Here is a 26,247-nt window from a genome sequence, read left to right as displayed (position 1 = left end):
ATGAGGATCACGGAATCATAGAACTGTATCGCACAGGAGGCGGCTATTGGACACGCCATTCCTGTGCTGACTCTGAAAGAATTATCAAATTATTCCCACTTTCCCTTCAGCTTTTCATTTTCACATTTGGGATCAATTGGCCTTGAATTGGTTCAGAAAATTGAGTGGGGGTCATTTTTTGGCATCACTAGGTAACGTAAGTCTTGTTGGTATGTAATGTTGCTCTAACAGGGCTGGGGAGAGGTTACTGCAAACAGGCAAACAGAACTCATCTTTATTCACACTGGGAACTCAGGTCAACTGCACCTTACCTGCATCACACAATAAATATTTTAGCAACCAAAACACACTGTAGCGATTTGTCATTGAGTATTTGACTTGTCTAAAGAAAAGAGTTTTGTCGTAGCAGGTTCAATGATATCCATTGGATCGTGAAGCAACATCAACCAATCTTGAGGACGGTGCTTTACTCCAGATCCTTAACAGCGTTGTTACTTGGAAAAGCAAAGGGGTCAGTTGTTGTTGTTCTTGTTGGTAATCCACCAGGATGCTATGAACAGGACAGATAAGAAAATAAGAATATACCAAATAGAAATTGAAGCAGTTTTGAATCTTCTTGGCCATTTAACATGACTGATTTCTTTTTAGCTGAACTGCACATTCTTACACTATTCCCAAATCCCTTCAATTCCTTTTAGTACTCAAAGATCTATCAACCTTTGTCTGGAATATAGCCAAGAATGGCTGTCTGGGCTCAGAAATTACAAAAACTCATAACATTTGAGCAAAGAAATATTCCCCTCATTAAAAAGCCAAACACCTTATTCTGAGATTGCCACCCCCAACCATTCTAGAATTACTAGATTCTAGATTGTGTTCTAGCTAGAAGAATCATTTTCTTCCCTGAAAACAGAATTTTTACCACAAATTACAGATGGAACAGTATTTATATCTCCTCGCCCAGTCATCCTCTCAAGATCCTTAATCAAACTGGAATGAGTTTTTGTTTTCACTCATTAAGGGGAAGTGGGTTTTACTGGCTGGGTCAGTGTGTGTGTTGGCTGAGAAGGACACCTTGTCTCATTCCACAAACGTTATCCTTAGAATTCTGCAAATTTGGTTTTCTCTTTGAATAATTGTCCAATTCTTATTTGGAAGCTAGGATTGAATCTTTGCAATAACTCAATCAGTTCAGAAACTAAAGACGTTTGGCTTGGAATTACCAGCTGACGAAAGATGTAATACGACCAAGTGTAGAATGAATTTGGCAGCTTTGAGTCCAAGCACCAGCTGGTGATTCTCTTCCTCAGTAAGAGTCTGTCCAAGTATATAGTACTTGGGATAGTTTAAAGTGGCTATCTCACTGATATTGTTAGAAATCAGAATGGAACAGGAACATTTAGTTTAGCTTTTAGAGGTGGTAGGAATGTAATTACTTACAGATTAGATTACTTACAGTGTGGAAACAGGCCCTTCGGCCCAACAAGTCCACACCGACCCGCCGAAGCACAACCCACCCATACCCCTACATTTTACCCCTTGCCTAACACTATGGGCAATTTAGCATGGCCAATTCACCTGACCTGAGGGAGGAAACCGGAGCACCAGGAGGAAACCCACGCAGACATGGGGAGAATATGTGAGGCAGCAGTGCTAACCACTGCGCCACCGTGCCACCCAATGTGGAGAGGTACAGTTTGAGAAAGGCACTTACATTCTCTAGGAGCACTGAGTTCTTGACATGGGTAGCAGGAATAGGTCAAGGAGTGGCTGGTGATTGTGCCATAGGATGTGGAATTCTACCCTGACTTTCCCTTTTTCAATGAAAGGTGAATATGGGAGAAGATTGAGGGAAGAATGTAGTCAACCTTTCGCGCATAATACATGCCTAAAGCTTATTGTGTGTTATTGGCTACATAGTCACAGCCAACGTTGAACACTCCGTCACCCATTGAGTAGGAAAAACAAAAGATTTAAGCAACTGTTTAATCATTCTATTTCGTGCGTCTTATTGCACCACATTATGTGAGTCACGAAAGGAAAGGAATTTATCCTCTTAGTTCCTGGTTCTGGACGTTTTCAGGACCCTGTTCTTTTCTCATGATTTGGTTTACTGTAGAGAGCTTAGAAAGACTTGCCCAATGTCACTGCCATCTGGTCTATAACTGAGTTGAACCCACTGAAGTGTGAAAAAGATGCAAGGCCACAGATCATCACACTGGTCCATCTGACTGGATCTAGTTTGACTTGTGCAATTTTGAGACTTTTCGTTGCGCTGGTACAGTTTAGCACCAATTTCTTAAGAGTTTTGCATTTGTGAACTGAACATAAGTATGCAGGGGAAAGGAAAATATTAGGAATTGCCAGGGAGATTGGTGTTTTGAAATCAGAATATTACAGTGTAGAATCATGTAAATTTGGCTTGCCCATTGTTACAGATTTTGTTTTTAAACTGGCCTGCTTACGTGCTGTTGAAAAGATTAGATAAATATAGAAACTACCTTTAATGGAAAACAGTGCCTCAGGTGATCTTCACGGGCTATATTTGGAAACACAAATTGGATTCCACCGGCCTGAGTTGTAATCCTAGCTATAACAAACAGCTCCTCCCACCCTATGACCATATCTTTTTCTCCATTGTGATTATGGTCTGGAATGCGCTACCAGAAGCGTGGCATAAGCAGATTCAATTATAAATTTGCAAAAATAGAATAAGGTAAACACTTAAAGGGAAATGGGTTTTCAGGGAGAAAGGAACTCATAAGATATTTTCACCAAGAAACACCATGGGTTGTATCATTCTTCCAGGATGAAAGGGGGAATCATTCTCTAACATCTGTACAGAAAGTAAGTAGGCTTTTTGAAAACTTTTAATATAAAACTTCTTCAGAAATGATAAAATGGTTTTACACAGAATGTTCTGACCTATTAAAGATTAAGAATGCCATGAATCAGTTATAAACCTACTCTCACTCTACAGAGATTTGAGGAGGAAGAAAAAAATCCTAATTTTGATACTAAATCTCTTAATTTGCAAGAGTTTTTTTTAGTGCTAGTTAACAAGAGTTAGTAACCCACGGCTGATGCTTGCTGCTGAATATGATCGCAAATTTCAATTAATTTTCATGATCACTGACCCTTATCCACAAATACCTTGCCTCCTGTCATTGCTGCTGTATCCATGCTGTACAGCTCTGGGCATATATATCATAAAATCCCTACAATGTGGAAACAGGCCATGTTGACCCAACAAGTCCACATCGACCCATTGTTCACTGAGGAGAGGGACACAATAAATGGTAAGGTTAGAAATAGAAGTTTGTTCACTCTGGATCACGTTGACATAAGTAGGGAGGATATGTTGGCTATGCTAAAGGTGGACAAATTCCCAGGATCAGATGGGATCTATCCCAGGTTGCAAAGGGAGGTGAGAGAGGAAATAGCTGGGGTCCTGACAGATATCGTTGTAGCATCCTTAAACACAGGTGAAGTTCCAGAGAACTGGAGGGTTGCTCATGTTGTCCCCCGATCAAGAAGGGTAGTAGGGATATTCCAGGTAACTACAGACCAGCGAGTCTGATGTCAGTGGTGGGAAAGTGCTGGAGAAGGTACTGAGGGATAGGATCTATTTATGTTTGGAAAAGAATGGGCTTATCAGTGATAGGCAACATGGTTTTGTGAGGGGGAGATCCTGCTTTACCAACTTAATAGAGTTCTTTGAGGAAGTGACAAAGTTGATAGATGAAGGAAGGGCAGTAAATGTCATTTCCATGGACTTTAGTAAGGCTTTTGATAAGGTTCCCCATGGTAAACTAATGGAGGAAGTGAAGTCATATGAGGTGCAGGCGATTCTAGCTAGGTGGATAAAGAACTGGTTGAGCAACAGGACACAGAGAGTAGTAGTTGAAGGGAGTTTCTCAAAATGGAGAAGGTGACCAGTGGTGTTCTACAGGAATGAATGCTGGGGCCACTGTTGTTTGTGATATACATAAATGATGTGGAAAAGGGCATTGGTGGTCTGATCAGTAAGTTTGTAGATGACACAAAGATTGGTGGAGTAACAGAAAGCATAGGGGACTGTTAAAGAATACAGGAGGATATAGATAGACTGGAGAGTTGGGCGGAGAAGTGTCAGATGGAGTTCAATCCATGAGGTGATGCATTCTGGAAGTCTAATTCTCGAGCAAACTCTACTGTAAACTGAAGAGGCTTGGGAAAAGTTGATGAGCAGAGAGATCTGGGAGTTCAGGTCCATTGTACCCTGAAGGTGGCAACACAGGTGGATAGAGTATTCAAGAAGGCACATAGTATGCCTGCCTTCATTGAACGGGGTATTGAGTATAAGAGCTGGCAGGTCATGTTAAAATTATACAAGGCATTGCTTTGGCCGCGTTTAGAATACTGTGTACAGTTCTGGTCGCCACATTACCAAAACGATGTGGATGCTTTGGAGAGGGTGCAGAGAAGGTTTACGAGGATGTTGCTTGGTATGGAAGGTGCTAGCTACGAAGAGAGGTTGAGTAGGTTAAGATTGTTTTCATTAGAAAAAAGGAGATTATGGGGGGAATCTGATTGAGGTCTACAAAATCATGAAGGGTATAGACAGGGTAGATAGAGATAATCTTTTTCCCCAGGGTGAGGGATTTAATAACGAGCGGCCACGTGTTCAAGTTGAGAAGAGAAAAGTTTAAGGGGGATACATGCAGAAAGTACTTTACACAGATGGTGATACGTGCCTGGAACGCGTTGCCAGCAGAGGTAGTAGAGACAGGCATGGTAAATTCATTTAAAGTGCATCTGGACAGATGCATGAGTAGGTGGGGAGCAGAGGGATACAGATGCTTAGGAATTGGACAATAGGTTTAGATAGTGGATTTGAATCAGTACAGGCTTGGAGGGCTGAAGGGCTTTTTTTCCCTGGGCAGTAAATTTTCTTTGTTCTTTGACTCTCCGAAGAGTAACCCACCCAGACCCATTCCTCTACCCTATTATCCTAAATTTGGCCCTGACTAATGCACCTAACCTATACCTTGAATATTACAGGTTGTTTAGCATGGCCAGTTCATCTAACCTGCGCATCTTTGGACTGTGGGAGGAAACCGGAGTACCCAGAGGAAACCCATAGAGTGTCAATACTAACCAGCTTCTTGGCGAAAGCTCTGGTTATACTAGTTATCATTTAGTTATTACAGGAGGCCATTCACCTGCGCTGAGCCTGTGCTGGATTTGAGATTTCTTTCAAATCAATCACTCCCAAAGGCTCAGTATTTAAATGGGTTCCATGGTTCTGTGACAAAATGGGGTATCCGCCTGCCCTCCTTTGCAATAGTGCCCAGTCCTTTATGCCCAGCTGGGAGGGGGGGGGCAACCGAGGCATGGTTAGATATCTGAGCCTAAAGGTGGCACCACTGACCATGTGGCACTCCCTCAGTCGTTCTGCATTAATCTACAGAGAAGTTTCCTTTAATCCAGAATTCACCCTTCTGGCTGTCCTGAACATGCCTCAGCATTGAACCCCATTGAATGATCTGTCCTTACCAGGAAGTAACATGGTTGTCATTAGTTCTGGTGTCTCCAGGAAGTCCACATTGTTCCTCTGGAAGTTCTTGCTGTAGTTTGCTTGCAAGTGGCTGAGGGTTTCCACATAATGAGTTAGCATTTCATGAATCATTCAGAAAGGTACAGGTTGTACAGGTATGCAAAGTAAATCATGCATTTACAAAGCAGAGGCATTGCCTCATCTAGACTTGCAGAAATTAGAGTTGTGTCCCAATAATAAATACGACATAGTGTACCGGTTATCATGTTTGTCTTACAAGTGAAACACTCTCTGGATCGAAACTGGTCAAAAGCAGCAAATCTGGTTGGATGCCAACCCAAAGGTTTCATTATTTGACCTCCTCCTGACCCAGCCACCATGTCCAGTCTAACAGCTGTCATTTTTACCCTTTATCCAATATTATTACAATTTGACAAACAAAAATGAAAAAAAAAGAGAACACACATTTGGAAAGCATCTCGGATCTTTCTTGGCACGATCAGTACAACCTGACAGGCTTTAAGAAAATTCATTTTAAAAAATCAGCAACAACAAAAGCTGATCCTACCTCCTCCATGAACTTCTGTCCTGCCAGAACTCATAGATGATGAAGCAGGTTTCATTGCCCAGCTTCTGAACTGAGATGCTGCACAAGAAAGAACATCTCAAATATCAAACTAACACAAGGCACCAATGTTCTTTATAAAACACACACAAAGGTCCCTCCCTTAATGAAATTGTGGCTATGAATGTCTTCAGTTGTAACTTCATTATAGATGAAGGGCTTTTGCCCAAAACGTCGATTTCGCTGCTCCTTGGATGCTGTCTGAACTGCTGTGCTCTTCCAGCACCACTGATCCAGACTTCATTATAGTTGCTGATCTCAGCTTGAGTTAGCAATTGTAGACTTCAGAGAAGTCCAGTTATGTGTGCTGTTGCTATGTTGCTACCCTACATCGTCTAACCTTATCAGCCGTTCCCTTTTCATTCATGTATTTGGCTGGATTCCCCCTTAGCTAGAGGTACAGTGGGTAGTGTCCCTATCTCCGAGTGTCTGGGTCCAAGCCCCATACCAGAACTCAAAGACCAAGAAGGTGCGTAGAAAATGCAGCCAAACAGACTGAGTCTTGATTAGACAATCCTCCCAACACATATCAATGGCAGGCAGTAAAAAAGGGGAGAATTCCTAAACAGCTGTGTGAGGCTGAAAATGATGCAGGCTCCATTATCACCATCCACTGCTCCAGACTACTCCATACAGATCCCTGATGGAGAGGATTCAGGTGAGATTTACCAGGATTCTGCCAGGTATAGAAGGTTTGAGTTATAAAGAAAGGCTGGGACATTTTTCACTGGAGTGTAGGGAGTTGAGAGGTGACTTTGTAGAAGTTTATAAAATCACGAGGGGTATAGATTGGTTAATTTTAAGTTAAGTTTCTTTTCCCCATGGATGTGGGGTTTCAAGATGAGGAGGCACATTATTAAGGTGAGGGGAAAGAGATTTAAAAAGACATGAGGGGCAAACGTTTTCCACAGAGAGTGGTTTATGTGTGGAATAAACTGCCTGAGGAAGTGGTGGATGTGGACACAATTAAAGACATTTGGATAGGTACATGACTAGGAAAGATTTGGAAGGAAATGGGCCAGATACAGACAGGTGGGACTAGTTTAGTTTGGGATTATGTTCAGCATGGACTGGTTGGAGCGAAGGGTCTGTTTCCGTGCTGTATGACTCTATGTGCATGTTGCCACAGCAACACCTTATGGCTCATGAGTTCCACAATCTCACCACTCTTTAGGGAAAACGGTTTTTTTAAATCTCATCTGCTTATTGAATTTAATTGTAACACTCCGATTTATGGTCTCCAGTTTGGTCTCCCCAACAATCAACCTCACACCTTTGGCTTAGTGAAAGATAGAAGAAGCAACCAGGGCATCAATAATATATTCAGTGTGTTTTATTGTGTTCAGATGATTATAAAATGTCTCCAGGCAGCCAGCTTCTCAATGTTCCCTGGGATTCCCATGGTGTAACGACAGAATGAGTGAGGAGGTTCAGGTTCACATCTTCGGGTAAAAAGTGAGGTCTGCAGATGCTGGAGATCACAGCTGAAAATGTGTTGCTGGTTAAAGCACAGCAGGTCAGGCAGCATCCAAGGAACAGGAAATTCGATGTTTCGGGCATAAGCCCTTCATCAGGAAAGCCCAAAACGTCGAATTTCCTGTTCCTTGGATGCTGCCTAACCTGCTGTGCTTTAACCAGCAACACATTTTCAGTCAGGTTCACATCTCACCTGCTCAGGACCTCTGTATTAACTCTCTGAATAGGTTTGTTAAAAAAAGGTAATGGGAAGGTGATGGATCAGTGGTAAAGTACTATCACTAGATTACTAATGCAGAGACCCAGGTCATTTTCTGGGGATGCAGGTTCAAATCTAGCTGTGGCAGATTGAGGAATTTCAATTCGATAATAATCTGGAATTAAATGTTTGATCATGAGCGTGAAATAATTACTGATTGTTGTGGCAAACCCATCTGATTCAATAATGTACTTCAGGTGGATTTCCTGACCTGGTCTGGCCAACATGTGGCTCTAGACCCACAGCAATGTGGCTGACTTTTCACTGCCATCTGGGCAATTAGGGATAAGCATTAAATGTTGGCCTGACTTTTATCTACCCCAATGACACCCAAATCAAGTGAAGGACTCTTTTTTAAATTGAGCTCCAGTAGAGAGTTCTTCTGGCACCATGGTAATGTCTCAACCTCTAAGCTCAGAAGGTCTGGGCTGAAATACCTTTGCTCCAGAGAAATCGTGATAACATCTCTGAGCATGTTGATCAGGAGATAATTTGAGCTCCAACAGAGATACCCTGTGGTGCAGTGGTAGTATTCCTATTTCTAAGCCAGGAGCCTGGGTTCAAGTCTCTGAACAGAATGATTCTGAAAATGTCTATGTACAATAAAATTCCTCCAGTAGATTGGAGCAGATGAAAACAGAGGTTATTGGATTAGGAAGTGCATGTTTGCAATGTGCATCTCTGTAATTAGACGTCTGTATAGCTTGGCTCCAATTCGATCTTCCACTGTTGGGCTTTATGGAATTGAGTACAGGGTTCCTTCCCCTAGAGCCTGTCCAGTTACCTATGCTGGCAGAGATATTGGGTAAGTATGGGATTGTATGGTGCCACAGCTGACGTTAGTGTCCGGGCTTAACCTCACTACATGGGGGAGACCGTCAATGGAGAACTAGCTTCTTGGGAGTAGCTTCCTAGTAACTGAAGAAAAACAGCCAGAAAAGTAAAAAGAAGCACACAAGGATTGATGCATGGCAGTGACATCGTAGATGGATGCCATTCGTCCAGAACATCAAATCTTGAGGTTCTTATCTTTTTGTGTGTAATAGTGAGATCCTGCACTGTTTAAACACTGTCGCTAGGTGACGGGCGAACATTTAGCACAAACAGAGTATCTGACTTACTGCAAGCTGCCACTCTGACTGGAGGCCAACTCCACATATTGTTTCAGAGCAAGACGGAACTCCTCCACTTCCTCCTCCAGCACTGACATCTGCCTCTGCACTACCAGGATGTGCTGCATGAGAGACAGGAAAGGCAAGAGTTATATATTTTGTACATCTCTGAGCAATGCAGGGATGACACTGGTTCCCAAGTGCATGGCAGGTTTATTCACAAAAGCTTTCAGATATCTCTGCCACCAAGGGTCCCTCAGACCAATAGACATAGGAGTAGAAATTAGGTCATTCAGCCCATCAAGTCTGCTCCGCCATTCAATCATGGCTGATAAGTTTCTCAACCTCTTTCTCCTGCTTTCTCCTCCCCTTGATACTTAAGAATCTATCTATCTCTGTCTTAAATATACTCAATGACGTGGCCTCTACAGCTTTTTGTGGCAATGAATTAAAATCCATTAAAGTCCACTGCACCATCCTTACCCAGCTCTCACTTCTGGTTGTCTCTGTGGCTTTGCTCTGAATCCACACTCAGGCATAACCAATCAAGCATAGTGAGCTTAGTCCAGACTCATTTAATCAAACAGGGAATATTTGAGGACCACAGATAAAGTTACGGTGCTTTTAAAGCTATAGTGTAGACAGATCTGTGGAAGAACACTGAATAATTTGAAGGAGAAGACAGATATTTATGTAGTAATGGCTTAAAGAGTTATGGGGAATAGTCAGGACAATGGACTTGTGGGCGAAATGAGGTTAATCATGATAGTGTTAAATGGCACCCGCAGGCTCATGGGGCTCAATTGTCTACTCCTGCTCCTAGTTCTTATAAGCCTGATTGGAGTGTTTGTGGTTTGGGGGTCATGAGTAGAAGTGCCAACTTCAGGGGACTAGTCCCCTAGCTGTCAGGTTGTTCAGGCACAGTGAACAGAGGGAATGGCAGGAGTGGAATTTGTCTTACCTGTAATGATAAGGGGTTGCTCATGTTTCATTGTTTCAAATGAACAGATCAGACTGACTTTGTGGCAGGTTTGCATTTCTCTGTGTCTGAGGTTTCCTATGTGATTAGATTAGATTTAGATTAGATTAGACTTACAGTGTGGAAACAGGCCCTTCGGCCCAACAAGTCCACACCGACCCGAAACCCACCCATACCCTTACATTTACCCCTTACCTAACACTAGGGGCAATTTAGCATGACCAATTCACCTGACCCGCACATCTTTGGACTGTGGGAGGAAACCGGAGCACCCGGAGGAAACCCATGCAGACACGGGGAGAACGTGCAAACTCCACACAGTCAGTCGCCTGAGTCGGGAATTGAACCCGGGTCTCAGGCGCTGTGAGGCAGAAGTGCTAACCACTGTGCCACCGTGCCGCCCACTGATCTGTGGTCAGACCCACCAACAGTTTCCATTTTAATGGTTCATGTAGGAATGGATGTGGGTTTGTGCGTAAATCTTAAACTGATCAGGGTGAATCATAAACCAGGTAAAAGACTGGGATATAGTCCACTTATGTTTCAAATTTTAGGAGCTATATTCTGCCCAGAATGTGTCAATATTAATAGCATTAAAGCTTCTCAACTTGACTTCCTGTATTCTTTTATTTTGTTTGTATCTTAAGGAAACTTTAGCACTTTAGGAAGCAGAATTGGTTGAAGAAGCTGGGATCTTTGGGATAGTACAGAGTGATGCATGGGAAGTTGTAAAACTGGGGCACTATAGCACCACTACTGGCAGGAGGAGTGTAATTGCAGCATGACACGTTTACATAGGTAGACTCCATTCTTAATGAAAATGTGTCTTCGCATTTAGCTTTTGATGTAGATATTTACTTTGAAAATCTTTCGTGATTTCCCAGCGTTGTTTGATTAATTAATTTCATTTATTAATTAGTTCAATTTTAAACTCCAACATTGGATCTAGTTCCTAGTATTGTTCAGTATAACTGATGTCCTGACATGTTTCTGGATGTGAGATTATCCTGACCTGTCATATTTCAACAGATAAGAATGGAAACAATCCTGGAAAGCTTGCTTTACCTCTGGTCTGATATCTATTAAGGTTTAATGAGAGAATGCAGGGGTAACTTCTGTCTCATTAATTTACTGATGAGTTAACTACTGAATTTAGCACTTTGTAATCTTTCCAGAATATCAGAATGAAACCACCCATATCCACTGGATATTTATCCATCTGGAAGGATAAGGGCAGCAAACACATGGGAACGTCACCAACTATGTTATCTGCCAAGCCCCACACTATCCTGAATTAAGAGCCATATCACCGCCTCATTGTTTCTGAATCACAATCCTTGAACTCATTTTCATATTGCTGCATCTACACCATGTGCTATACAATTCTTTAAGAAGGAAGCTCACCCCAACCAACTTGAGGGCAGTTGGGATGAGCAAGAAATGCTGTTTGAGCCAGCAATGCCCATATCCTGGGAATGTCTTTCCCATAGCTTGATTCTTTTATGGCACCATTACCTAACTTGTACTGAACATCGTACAGACATGCTCCTGCATATTCAAATACAGCTATTAGAGTCAAGGTGTTGACATTTTACAGCAACTATAAGTATTGGTTGTGGAAGGTTGAGTGCAGTGGCATTAACTAAAATGAAATCATAAATAATTTATGTCATAGTATTATTTACAGCCATTCTGCCCATTGAACCCTTGTTGGCTTTCTGTATAACATGTCAGTCCTATTTCCCTTGTCAGGCCATTTTTTTTCTCCTATCAAGTGCTCTTGCACACAACTAAACTTGTTGCTCTGTCAAATCACCTATGGTTTTTTTATTCCATCTATTAACCAGCATCCGTAAATCACTGTTTTAAGTTGAGTAACATACATGCAAAACCCATTAATGACGATTCAGACTAACAAGGGTGAGGGACCCTCCCAGGCTGTAGCCCTACACATTTATTTCACTCAGTTACTTGTTCAATTTCCTTTTGAAAATCATTTGTTCATCAATATTTTCACTGTTTTGAGAGAAATTCTCATCCCTGGGGATTCCAATGCATTGGCCTTATGAGGATGCAGGACGTTCTGAGACGGTTTTGAAAAATGCACGTGGGATCTTGTGCTCCAAATAAGAGCACCAAAATTAAGTACGAAAGCAAATATGGTGTGTTGTAGCCCTGCTTCGCCTGTAACTAGAGTATTGCATCCTAATCTGGTCATATTGATTTTTTAAAAAAAGTCCTTGAGAGGCCAAAAATGATTTACCAGAATGGTTCCAAGGATGAGGAAGTTTTAGCCTCAAAGCTAGGTTGGAGCAGCTGGGTTGCTTCAAGGAGATGAGCATTTTGTTAGACTTTACAGGTTTGAAATCAATGGAAGCAACACTATTTACCTTAATGGTATGAGGAGCTAAGGTGTTCAAAAGGGGGAGGAGATCAGAAGCTGTTCTGCTGTTCAGAAGGTTGGCGTGGACTTGATGGGCTAAATGGCCTCCACACTCCAGGAATTCTGTGATTCTTATCCTCTCCAAGCCCAGCCAAAAATGCATTCTGTGTATCATATGTGAATATTGCTAACAATAAGGTACAAGCACGATCCCTATAGTACACCACTGCACATCTGGCAATGGTCATGCAAACAGCCTTGTGCTACGATATGATGTCTCCAAAACCAATTTTGCACCCAATTGCCATTAGCAACTTTATCAATTTCCCTTGTGGGACCTTCCCAAAGGCATTGCTGAAATCAATATAAATTGCATCAATCGGTTCAGAAAAGATTTACATGGATGTTGCCAGGGTTGGAGGATTTGAGCTATAGGGAGAGGCTGAACAGGCTGGGGCTGTTTTCCCTGGAGCATCAGAGGCTGAGGGGTGACCTTATAGAGGTTTACAAAATTATGAGGGCCATGGATAGGATAAATAGACAAGGTCTTTTCCCTGGGATCAGGGAGTCCAGAACTAGAGGGCATAGGTTTAGGGTGAGAGGGGAAAGATATATAAGAGACCTAAGGGGCAACTTTTTCACGCAGATGGTGGTACGTGTATGGAATGAGCTGCCAGAGGATGTGGTGGAGGCTGGTACAATTGCAACATTTAAGAGGCATTTGGATGGGTATATGAATAGGAAGAGTTTGGAGGGATACGGGCCGGGTGCTGGTAGGCGGGACTAGATTGGGTTGGGATATCTGGTCGGCATGGACGGGTTGGACCGAAGGGTCTGTTTCCATGCTGTACATCTCTATGACACTATCAGCTGCTGAGCAAAGCACCGATATCCATGAAGCATTTGCCTCAGCCTTTGGATTACTAATCCAGTGACACTTCCACTTTGTCAATAACTCCCTTTAATCCTGTTCACCACAATTGTAAAGGTTTGAATTAGCTATCAAACCCATATTCAGCCTTATTAATAAAAGAGCACCAATCTTCAACACATCAAGAAATACCCTTTAGTTTCAATAAACCACCCTGCTCTCATGCTAACATTTCTGAAGAAGTCACACTGGACTCAAAACATTAACTCTATTAACAGACATTACCAAGACTGTGGAGTTTCTCCAGGATTCTCTGTGTTTGTTTCAGAATTCCATTATCTGCAATATTTTCCTTTTATTTTATGAGAAATTTTTTAAAATGGAAAAATTATAAAATTGCATTCTATTACATCGCTCCATCACACTGAGTCACGAAGATTTTGTGATTATGCAAATAAATGTTTTCAGAAACCTGAACTGTAACTTAATCTGTGCATTTTCAGCTCAATTTCCTGATTTTCACCTGAAGCAAAGACTTTAACTCAGAATGAATGACCTTAAACTTGTGGCTGAAGACTTTGGTGAGCAGATCCAATTATCTGTACCCTACAATTCCATCTCACTTAAAAGATTTCCCACCTGCAAACGCACTGAGGTTTCAACTCATGTTTTACAATTGTCAGCAATGTTGTGAATAAAATACCAGAGGAGCTGATAATCATTTCATGCTCACCAGGCTTTTAATCAGAATCCTGCAGTACAACATCCTCACTAACACCTGCTGTGAATATAGTTGCTATGCTTTAATTCCACCCCGCAGTCTAACAAAATTCATATCTGCTTTTTTGAACAGCTTAAATTTGCACTTGTGAAATCAGAGGATAGTTACAGTACAGAAGGAGGCCACTCATTCCATGATGTCTGTGTTGGCCCTCTCCAACAGCAATTCAGTTTGTCCTACTCCCTGCTCTTTCCCCATAATCCTGCTATTATTTTCTCTTCAGATAATGATCCAATTTCCCTTTGAAAGGCCTGGTTAAACCTGCCTCCACCACACTCTCAGACAGTGCAATCCGTGTCCTAAACATTCGCTGTATGACGAAGATTTTCCTCACGTCATCTTTAGATCTTCAGTCATTCGTCTCACATTGGTGTCTTCTGGTTCTGGAACCATCTGCCAATGGGAACAGTTTCTTACTATCCCCACTGTCCAGACCCCTTACTGTTTTGAAAACCTCAATCAAATCTCCTCTGCACCTTCTGTTCTCTAAAGAACTCCAGCCTCTTCAATCTAGCCAGCTAGCTGGGTTCTCTTACCTTCTTGCCAGGAACCTGGGTTTGATTCCAACCTCGGGTGACTGACTGCGTGGAGTTTGCACATTCTCCTTGTGGAATTCCTCTGGGTGCTCCAGTTTCCTCCCACAGTCCAAAGTTGCTCAGGTTAGGTGAGTTAGCCATGGTAAATTACCCATAGAGTGTTCAGGGATGTGTAGGTGAGGAGGGTTATCCATGGTAATTGTGGGGTTACTGGGATATGGTAGGGGGTGGGTCTGAGTGGGATGTTCTTTATAGGGTCAGTGTGGACTTGATGGGCTGAATGGCCTGCTTCCACACTGTTGGGATTCTACATCACCTGTGTCTCTTGCCCAAAATACTAAATATATATTCCTCCTGTACCACCAGCCAATGGGAACAGTTATTTCTTGTCTGCTTTAACCAAATTTATCCTTGAATAAATCTCATCTGCTCCAAGAAGAAGCCCCAGCTTTTACAACCCTCTTGAAAATATTTCGCTGTTCCTTCACTGTCACTTGGTCAAAATCTTTGAACTCTCTCCATAACAATATTGCGAGTCTCCCTACACCAATGGACAGCAACGGTTCAAGAGGACAGCACACCACTTCTTGAAGGGTTAACTAGGGATGGGCAATAAACGCTGGTCCAGCCAGCAAAGTCCATACCCCATGAATGATCAACGAACAGTCTTGTTCGCTCGTTCCTGAACACCAACTTGACCAGTTTTTAATGAGTAACCACCTAACTTTATTGAGCTAAGACTATAAAGTGAACTTTATTGTTTTATTTTTCTGGCTGTTTTGGTTTAGTTTCTGCATTTTAAGATGGCGCTGGAGACTGGCGCCATTAAACAAACACTTTTCACTGTATTTGTAATAAACACACAAGACAATAAATCAAATCAAATCAAAGATCACATTATGCCAACTGAGTCTGTCAGGTCTGAGGTTTGTGTGGATACCTGCTGGTGATAACTTAGGATTTATCTCCATAACTATCACATTCATGTTTCACATGCTGCATTTTAACGTGACTAAATTTAGTGCCTTCCTGTAACTCCACAAATCTTTGCCTCTCTTGTGAATTCCATACATTTGGTTCAGTTCAGTGGAAGGTTGGTCCTGCCTTTACATGTTGACATATTTCTAGAACTTTCTGTCAGACAACATCAGCGAATCTATAAAACGAGCTTCTTGGAGTCAGCTGCTTTCGCTGTAGACTTACAGAATTAGTGGTTTCCTCAATGACTTCTTCCTTTAAGGGCTCCAGTCTTGGGGTCTACAGTAAACATAATAAAAAAGATTCGCTATTTAATCAGTTAAACATAAGGCTCAGTGAAACTTCATACATAACCTGGTGAGAGAATGCAGTGTTATCTATTTTGAACGGCATCAAACATCTCATAACAGCTGCCAAATGAACTTCAGCACTCAGTCACAGGATTCACCACATTTGTTTAACAAGCTAAATCTTTGTTAACACTCCTTCTTCCCACCTTCAATTAATCAGCTAATTTTTCGAACATAATTATGGGGTGAGGGTGTTGCTGGTTAGGCCAGCGTTTATGGTCCAACCCAGAGGGGAGTTGAGAATTAACCAAATTGCTGTGAGTCTGGAGTCACATGTAGGCTTGATGAGGAAAGCACTTTCCTTTCCCAAAGAGCATCAGTGAACCAAGTGGGGTTGTCCAATAATGATTCTTATAAGATATTTTGATTGAAATGAAATTCCACCAATAGTCATGGTGGGATGTGAAGCTGGGTCTCTGAATTGATAATATCACAAGGTCATCGCCTCCCCTCTTGATGAGAAATCAGGTCAATCCCAAGCCTACAGTTTGGATCAAGAGCTCCTGTGATACAGTGGGATGTCCCTATCTCTGAGCCAGGAGGCTCAGGTTCATCCCTCCTGTTCCACAGGTGTGTAATAACATCTTTGAAAGGTTTATTTGGAGAATAGCCTGAGATATATAGAGTCATACAACACAAAAACAGACCCTTTGATTCAAACAGTCCACGCCATGTTCCCAAACTAAACTAGTCCCATCTGCCTGCGCTTGGCCCATATCCCTCCAAACCTTTCCTAGTCTTGTGCTTATCCAAATGTCTTTTAAATGTTGTAACTGGACCTGCATCCACCACTTCCTCTGGCAGTTCATCCCACAGGCAAATCATTCTCTGTGTAAAAAAGCTGCTCATGTCCATTTTAAATCTTTCTTGTCTCGCCTTAAAAATATGCCCCCCCTCCCAGTCTTGAAACCCCCTTCCTTAGCGAAAGGACCTTTGCTATTCACCTTACCTATACCCTTCATTATCTTATAAACCTCCATAAAGTCACCCCTCAACCTCCTACAGTGATCAGGTATCAGCTACTCAGACCCAGCCCTATCTCAAACCTGTTTCATTAGATCACAGTTTCTCTGTAATTCAGCTTGTCTGTAAGCTCTGTAAGGAGCTTGTCTGAGCTCCTTATCTGTTAATACCCTTACCAAACAAAACAATTTCTATCTGAAACTTAAAAAGTTCCATTGATTCAGCAGCCACTTCCTTTTGGTGGAGCAAGTTCCAGATTCCTACTCGGCTCTCTGATTTTATTGCTAAACAACCTCACCCTAAAGTGATGACTTCTTGTGTTGTGGAATGCCCCTCTTCCACCCACACAAAAGGATATAAATTCTCTTCATCCACTCTACCTTATATCACGGTAACCCCCTCGTTGGTTACCCCCTCAGTAGCCCCTTAGATATAAAGTCATAACTTCCGAGACATAGCAAGTCATTTGACTGATGAGTCAGTTTAAGTACATTGGTGTCTGTAACACTATAATCAAAACAATGGAACACAAAATAAGTGCACATTGTCCTTTCATACAAAGCTCTGAAAAGTGGCCTCTGGCCAAACTACTCTTTCCTGACATGGTGCTTTCCTTGAATAACTATATTTAACCTCCATTCTCTGACTCTTAGAATAAAAAAATCGTTAGAATCCCCAGTGGCAAGGAGTTTGGCATGGTGGCTCAGTGGTTGGCACTGCTGCCTCACAGCACCAGGGAGCCGGGTTTGATTCCACCCTCGGACGACTATTTATGTGAAGTTTTTACATTCTCCCTCATGTCTACGCGGGTTCCCTCCAGGTGCTCTGGTTTCCTCCCACAATCCAAAGATATGCAGGTTCGGGTGGATTAGCCATGCTACATTGGCTTTCGTGTTCAAGGATGTTAGATGGATTAGCCATGGGGAATGCTGGGATGATGCTCCCCTTTGGAGGGTCAGTGGGTACTTGATGTGCTGAATAGCCTCTATCTGCACTATAGGAATTTTATCAATATCCTTTTGGAGCCCGCTGCGTGTCTATGGCTATTGCGGTTCCAACATTGCAGCCTTTCAAAAAGTACCACATTGACTGGAAATGACAAATAAGAAGAAAGTAAACAATCGGATTGTCTTCCCTTTTGAAGAACCATTGAATGCATCAGGGATATTCAGGTTAGGTGGATAAGCCATGGGAAATGCAGGGTTACAGGGACAGGGTAGATGGGTAGGTGTGGGTAGGATGTTCTTCAGAGAGTTGGTATGGACTTGAAGGGCCAAATGGCCTGATTCTATGAATGACAGCTTTGTACCTTGCACTCCAACCTGTCAATCAGCTGCTGTAATCTGTTAACCTGAGTCACCCACTGACTCTCTGGTTCCACACAGACACCTAAGGAAGAAAGAATCATTCACAAGGTCATTCTGGTTACAGTCATATCATAAACGCTTTGTTTGGCCATGGGTAAAGTCCACAGTTGTAAAATCTCAATGCTGTATTCCTCTCAAAACTGCCCACTGAACCATCAATTTATCTCCCTCTAAATCCCACAAAGACAGAATCGAATTGAACCCCTGTTCCATTTTCTAAGTATTTTGTGTAATTTTATTTTGAATTCAGTTCACATCATTCTGTCATACTTTTCACATCAGTGATAGTGGAAGTGTAGTAGAATTCTTCGAGTAAAAAATGAGGGCTGCAGATGCTGGAGATCACAGCTGCAAATGTGTTGCTGGTCAAAGCACAGCAGGCCAGGCAGCATCTCAGGAATAGAGAATTCGACGTTTCGAGCATAAGCCCTTCATCTACATTCGAACCAACAAAATTTGGATCCAACATTCCTGATGAAGGGCTTATGCTCGAAACGTCGAATTCTCTATTCCTGAGATGCTGCCTGGCCTGCTGTGCTTTGACCAGCAACACATTTGCAGGTGTAGTAGAATTGGCCACCACCAGTGTGCAGCTGGAACTCAATATGCTGTCACATAATGCTGTCCAGGAGCTTTTTAAAATTAGTTTTTATTTACTTGTAGCTGTGGGCATTGGTGGTTAAGCCAACATTTCTCACCTGTTCCTAGCTGCCCTTGAGAAGGTGGTGGTGAACTACCTTCTTGAACTACTACAGTCCATATAGTGTGGGTTGGCCCACAATGCCACTTGGGAGGGAATTCCAGGATTTTGCCCCAGCGATGGTGAAGGAATGATGATATATTTCCAAGGGTTATGAAGGAGGTGTTTGTTTCCATTGCCTTTATTGGTCAGTGCATTGAATATATTTGCTGGGAGGTTACATTGCAGTTCTACAGGACATTGGCCAGGTCACTTTTGGAATACTGCGTGCAATTCTGGTCTCCCCGTTGTAGGAAGGATGTTGTGAAACTTGAAAGGGTTCAGAGAAGATTTACAAGGATGTTGCCAGGGTTGGAGGAATTGAGCTAAAGGGAGAGGCTGAACAGACTGGGGCCGTTTTCCCTGGAGCATCAGAGGCTGAGGGGTGACCTTACAAAGGTTTATAAAATCATGGAGGGACATGGATAGACAAGGTCTTTTCCCCAGAGTAGGGAAGTCCAAAGCTAGAGGGCATAGGTTAAGGTGAGAGGGGAAAGATTTAAAAGGGGCAACTTTTTCATGCAGAGGATGGTGAGTGTTTGGAATGAGCTGCCAAAGAAAGTGGTAGAGGCTGGTCCAATTACAATATTTAAAAGAAATCTGGATGAGTATATGAATAGGAAGAATTTAGAGGGATATGGACCAAATGCTGGCAAATGGGACTAGGTCACTTTAGGATATCTGTTCAGCATGGTCGAAGGTTCTGTTTCCGTACTGCACAGTTCGAAGACCTCAAGGCAGAATGAGTGACTTGGAGGGGATCTTGCAAAATGTGGTGTTGCCCTTGTCCTTCTGGATGGAAGTGGGCATGGATTTGGAAAGCTGATTGTAGATGAGAGACAGGAGTGACTGAAACCCGGTGTTTGGACAATTCTGGAGGTAATGTTGCAGGAACAGGAGGAGACGCTGTTACAGGTGAATGGTCACAACTGGAGAGACAAAAATTAAGCCCCACAGAAATATGATCTTGTGGCAACAACATTGTCCTGGCTGAAGGAAAGGCTGGATATTTCTGGTCACGAGCTGTTTAGATAAAATAGGAAAGGAAAGAATGGGGGGCGTATTGGTTAACAGGAGACAAAAAGGACATCCCAGAGGATTTAAGGATAGAATCAATTTGGTTTAAGCCAAGGAATTTTTTAAAAAGTGCAATTAGATTGTTTGGTGTAATTTATAGATCACCAACTAATGGGAATGACAGAGGAAAAATTAAGGAAGTTACAAATATGTGTAAATATCATGGTGTAGTTAGAATGGGGGATTTCAATGACCCAAATATAGACTGGAATAATGGTGGTGTAAGGGGAAATAAGAGGCAGGTATTCCTAGATTGTATTCATGAGAGTTTGTTCGAGGTGGAGGTGGAGCAAGCAGGCTCTGCTAGACCAAGTTCTTGGGAATGAGGTGGGCCACGTAGGTCAAGTGGCAGAGGGGAACATTTACCGCACAGTGTTCATTGGTTTAAGATGATCATGGAAAATAATATCAGTCAATCCAGTGAATTAGTGGGGAGCTAACCTCAATGGGACAACAGCAGTGCTGGGCCAGATAGATTGGAAGTGAAGGTTGACGAGAGAAACAGTAACTGAGCAATGGGCTACTGTTAAAGAAGAGATGAAATGGGAATTATCAAGGTACACTCCCTCCTAAGGCAAAGGTAGAGCAGACAAATACAGAGCTCTCTGGATATATCAATGAAAATTAAGTCAGAAAAGATAAAATGTGCTTATGACAGGTGTCAGGGAGAAAATAGAATTGAAAACCAAGAGGAATACAGAAAGCTCAGAGAGAAGTGAAAAAATAAGTAAGAGAAGTAAATATGGATTGTGAGAAAAGACTGGCAACCAACTGACAGGGAGGTCCCAAATTCTTCTAAAGACTCATCAATTTGAGGGTGACACGGTGGCTCAGTGGTTAGCACTGCTGCCTCACAGCGCCAGGGTCCCAGGTTCAATCCCAGCCTTGGGAGACTCTCTGTGTGGAGTTTGCACATTCTCCCCGTGCCTGCTTGAGTTTCCTCCAGGCACTCCGGTTTCCTCCCACAGTCCAAAGATGCGCAGGTTAGGTGAATTGTCCGTAGGTGTTAGGTACAGAGGGCAGGTGAGATGGATACCCTTTGGAGGGTTGGTGTGGACCTGTTGGGCCGAAAGGCACACTGTAGGGCATTTAATCTAATAGTAAAAGGGTGGTAGAAGGAGGAGTAAAGTTGATTAAGGACTAAAAAAATGTATACCTGAGATGTTAAAATGAATAACTTACATCTGTATTACAAGATAGATGCTGCCCAGATCATGGTGACAGAGGAGGAAACTAGAAGGGTTTAAGATTGATAAGGAGGTGGCATTGGATAAGCTGTCGAAACTAATCATTGATAAGGCACCAGGAAGATGTAACCAAGCATATTGAAGGAAGTGAGAGTAGAATTTGCACATGGACTGGCAATTATCATTCAATCTCCCCTTGATTCAGGGATGGTGTCAGAGGGCTGGAGAACTGCAAACATTACAGCCTTGTTCAAAAACAAAAGGTTGTAAAGATAGGCACAGCAATTACAGACCGGTCTGTTTAACTCGAGTGATGGGAAAACACCAGGAAACTATTATTCAGGATAAGATTAACAATCACATGAAAACATATGGGTTAATGAGAAAGAACCGTCCTGGAATTGTGAAGTGAATATCATTTCTAATGATCCTGTTGAAGTTTTTCAAAGAGGTGGGGAATGTTATTGATGTGTTGCAAATGGATCACTCTTTAGATAATCGATATAGTGCCAGGGAACGAAAGGCAGTAGCAACATGGATACAAAATTGGTAGAGTAATAGGAAACAGACACAATGGTCAATTTTTTGGGGTTTTATTTTGGGTTGCAGGAAGGTTTGTGGTGGAATTTCCCAGTTAGTATTGGGACCTTTGCTTATCCTGATATATATTAATGATCTGGATCTTGGTGCGCAGGGGACAATTCCAACCACGTGGATGATTTAAAACTTTGGAGCGTTGTAAACTGTGAGGAAGGCAATGTAGAACTCCAAAAAGTCTTAAACAGTTGGTGGAGTGGGTGGAATGGTGGCAAATGAAGTTGAAAGAGGAGAAGTGTAAGGCGGTAAAAGGAAATGGAAATACAGCATAAAACAAACAGTACCATTTTAAAGGGTGTTCAGGGGCAGAGAGAGAGCTGGGCATAAATGTGCAGAAGTTACTAAAGAGCAGTTCATAATTCTTATGGACCAGCCCCTCAATATATTTTATGAAGGTAGCTTAGACCCTAACATTTTCCTATTTTAAAGGCAAATGTGAAGTGCCGTGTTCCAAATGCAATGTGACTGGTCAAAGTAATCAACATTAAGCAAAAACACAATTATTTAAGCAGTATAGTTAGAACACAACAGGAGAATGAGAAATGAAAAAGTAACTGCTAGAAAACTTAATCGAATAATAGATACAGTTTGAATGAACTGTTCCAAATTAGTAACATCTCTTGGCAAAAAGGCAAATTCAGACACAGATTCTCACATGTGGTTCTCCTATCCAGGAGGAAAAAACTTTAGAGAGTGGAGCAGCCAACAGACCTTCACTGAAACTTCCAACTCTTTTGAGATTCCAAGAGCTTCTGATGTTAATGAAAAAGCCAAAACCCAGAAATCTGGACCTGTGAGAGCTAGACACATCCATTCAGGGTATTTAAAAAAAAAACACCCAAGGCCTCACAAGTTGTTTACACAAGTCATCTTCAGTAGCCGGTCACCACCTCTGCCTTACAACCTCTCTTCAAAAAAATGACAGGACAAAATGACCTTTTCAAGTGACAACATCATCACATGATGCATAGGTATTCTGGGGGAAGTGTTGGCTGAGTGGCCTTACAGCTGGACTATTGATCCAGGTAATGTTCGAATCCCACCATGGTAGCTCATGGAATTTGAATTCAATAAACTTCAGAGTCTAATGATGACCATGAATCCATTGCTGATTGTTGGAAAAACCCATCTGGTTCAATAATGTCCTCCAGGGAAGGAAGCTGCTATCCTTACCTATAAGTGACACCAGACCCACAGCAATGTGGCTGACTCTTAATTGCCCCCTGGGCAATTAGGGATGGGCAATAAATACTGGCCTAACCTGTGATACCCTCATCCTGTGAATGAATAAAGAAAAAAATTCTAAGCTTCAATAACGCAAAGAGCAGGGAAGGTGTGGTGAACTTATATTGGACGCTGGGTGGATTTCAGGAGAATGCTTCAGAGAACATCTCCAGGACACCCACACTAACTAACCCCACCACCCCCAGCCAAACACTTCAACTCCCCCTTCCACTCTGCCAAGGACTTGTAGATCCTGGGCCTCCTCCATCGCCACTCCCTTACTATCCAACACCTGGAGGAAAAACGCCTCACCTTCAGCCTCCAACCCCATGGCATCAATGTGGACTTCACTGGTTTCCTCATTTCCCCTCCCCCTAGTTTCCCCTCCCCTTACCCCAGTTCCAACCTTCCAGCTCAGCACAGCCCTCATGAACTGTTCCATCTATCCATCTTCCTTCCTACCCATCCACTTCACCCTCCCTTCTGACCTATAACCTTCATCCCCACCTCCATCCATCCATTACACTCTAGCTACCTTCTCCCCAGCCCCACTCCCCTCCCATTTATCTCTCCACCCCGGAGGTTCCCAGCCTCATTCCTGATGAAGGGCTTTTGCCTGAAATGTCAATTTTCCTGCTCCTTCGATGCTGCCTGACCTGCTGTGCTTTTCCAGCACCACACTCTCAACTCAGATCTCAGAAGGAGTACAGTTCTGAGCACCACATTATTGGAAGGATAGAACAAAACAACAAAAGAGAAGTGTAGGCCCTTCAGCCATCCAAGCCTGTGCTAGTATATATGCATTTGAGCCAGCACAGCAGAGAATGGTTTAGAGGTGAGATATTTCACTTAACAGAATGGATTGAAGGAGTTGGGACAGTTTTCCTTAGAGATTAGATTAGATTAGATTAGATTAGACTTACAGTGTGGAAACAGGCCCTTCGGCCCAACAAGTCCACACCGACCCGCCGAAGCGCAACCCACCCATACCCCTACATTTACCTCTTACCTAACACTGCGGGCAATTTAGCATGGCCAATTCACCTGACCCGCACATCTTTGGACTGTGGGAGGAAACCGGAGCACCCGGAGGAAACCCACGCAGACACGGGGAGAACGTGCAAACTCCACACAGTCAGTCGCCTGAGTCGGGAATTGAACCCCGGTCTCAGGCGCTGTGAGACATTAAGAAATCCAAGAGAAAAAGTCATGGTGTTTTCAATATCAGGAGGGGTCTGTACAGATTGGATGGTTCCTGCTCACAGATGATTCGAGAACCAGAAGAGAAGGGTTTGAAGCATTTTGCTTAAAAAGCAAATGTAATGTGAGAAGAAAATTACTTTTTCACTCGGTGTATTGTCTGGCTCTGGCATGTGCTGCCTGGACGTGTGGTGGGAGTCAGATTCATGTGAGACATTCGAGAGGGCATTGGAATGTCATTTAAAAAGAAATGAAGAACAGGATTATGGGGGAAGGGCGGGAGATTGACACGAAGGCATAATGTTCAGAGAACCAGAATTCTCCCGAGAGGCCAAATGGCCTCCTCCTGCACTGTAAATGTTTTATAAGATCCTGGATGAGAAACATTGACCAAGGATGACATCAGCAAACATATCAAAAGCTATGATCTTCAAATCCTTAAAATCTAACTCCTCTGCCATGCTCTTACCCTCATGTTCGAATATTCCCATTCTCCCCGTGTCTGCATGGGGTTTCCTCCGGGTACTCCGGTTTCCTCCCACAGACCAAAGATGTGCAGGTTAGTTGAATTGGTCAGGCTAAATTAACCATAGTGTTCAGGGAGGTGTAGATTAGGTGCATTAGTCAGGTGAATATAGAGGAATGGGTTTGGGTGGGTTACTCTTCAGAGGGTCGGTGTGGACTGGTTGGGCCAAGTAGCCTGTTTCCACACTGTAGGGATTCTATGGATTTATGAATACCCTCTTTGTGTGGCTTCAGTGTCAGATTTTATTTGATGAACACCTCTGCAAAGCACCATGGGACAATTAAATATGATGGAGGCACAATACAAATGCAAGTTGTTTTTGTTGTTGGTGGGAATGTTTTCCCATTCATTGTTTCCTCACAGTCATAACTCATAATTCACCTTCCTTATTTAAAGGTTGAATGGTCTACCTACTGCTAAATCAGTCCAACTGAAGGTGAGGGAAACTCACAGAAAACTAGAGTCTGAGACAAGAAGGTAAATAATTCTCTCTTCCTTATCCCTCCTCTATCACACATAGATTTACTTCCTTTGATAACAACAACAATATGCATTCATATAGCCCTTTGACAGTAAACATGTCTCATGGGGCTTCACAGCGAAATCTAACAATGTCACATTAAGTCAGGTGATCACAAGTTACGTCAAAGAGTTGGATTTCAAAGAAAGTCTTCAATATTTAGGCATTGCTGACATTTTGTCAATGTTTTGCATCTTGTACACAATCCACAAGAAATGCCAAAGTAAAGGATATACACCATTTATATTAGATGAGAGGAGCGTGCTAATTGGTTGGCAACTAAACTGTGATTGTTTGAGATATTGGCATGGAAAATGCACCAGTTAATGACAACTGACAGTTAACTACCAAGCTTTGTTTCAAAGAGAGAAAGAGGTGCAGAAGGTTGAGGAGGGAATTTCAGAAGGTACAAGATAGGGGCAAGAACAACCTACAAAATGCAATGCGATAGTTCCACAAAGGTCCTTCAATAACACCTTCCAAAAACATGCAACTTTGCCAACTGAGAAGGACAGGGGCAAGAGATGTATGGGAATACCTCCATCCTGACTTGGACTGAAATCGCTGATCCTCCACTACCATGGAGTCAAACTCCTTGAACTCCCCTCCTAACTGCACTGTGGATGTCTCTACACCTCATGGACTGCAGTGGCTCTTTTCTGTGATTTTAAACTTTAATTTTGATAACCAGGCGTACCTATCTATAATGCTGCATGATAATTCCCCAGAGAGAATCTTTAAACCTGACTCCCAATTGTTTATTTATGTTTATTTCCTGTCTCCAGCTTCCTTATTCATTTGTAAAGTAGATACTTGATTAAGCTGAAAACGTGTTGCTGGTTAAAGCACAGCAGGTTAGGCAGCATCCAAGGAACAGGAAATTCGACGTTTCGGGCATAAGCCCTTCATCAGGAATGAGGAAAGTGTGCCAGGCAGGCTAAGATAAAAGGTAGGGAGG

The 26,247-nt window shown here is 42.6% G+C and overlaps 1 protein-coding gene across 1 annotated transcript in view; it reads right to left on the bottom strand.

The window, feature by feature from the left end:
- Positions 1-486: 486 nt before the first annotated feature.
- LOC132822846 (N-terminal EF-hand calcium-binding protein 1-like) overlaps positions 487-26,247 on the bottom strand; it is a 142,639-nt gene continuing 116,878 nt past the window's right edge. The window contains exons 8-13 of the mRNA XM_060836219.1: positions 18,162-18,241; positions 15,765-15,818; positions 9,021-9,133; positions 6,108-6,185; positions 5,539-5,630; positions 487-550 (exon numbers count right to left, since the gene is read on the bottom strand). Coding sequence (XP_060692202.1) covers positions 513-550; positions 5,539-5,630; positions 6,108-6,185; positions 9,021-9,133; positions 15,765-15,818; positions 18,162-18,241 — 455 coding nt within the window. The 3' untranslated portion in view covers positions 487-512. The remainder of the gene's footprint in view (positions 551-5,538; positions 5,631-6,107; positions 6,186-9,020; positions 9,134-15,764; positions 15,819-18,161; positions 18,242-26,247) is intronic.

This window comes from Hemiscyllium ocellatum, chromosome 15 (assembly GCF_020745735.1).
Source record: "Hemiscyllium ocellatum isolate sHemOce1 chromosome 15, sHemOce1.pat.X.cur, whole genome shotgun sequence".
Lineage (NCBI taxonomy): Eukaryota > Metazoa > Chordata > Chondrichthyes > Orectolobiformes > Hemiscylliidae > Hemiscyllium > Hemiscyllium ocellatum.
This window is presented reverse-complemented; position numbering and strand designations above follow the sequence as displayed.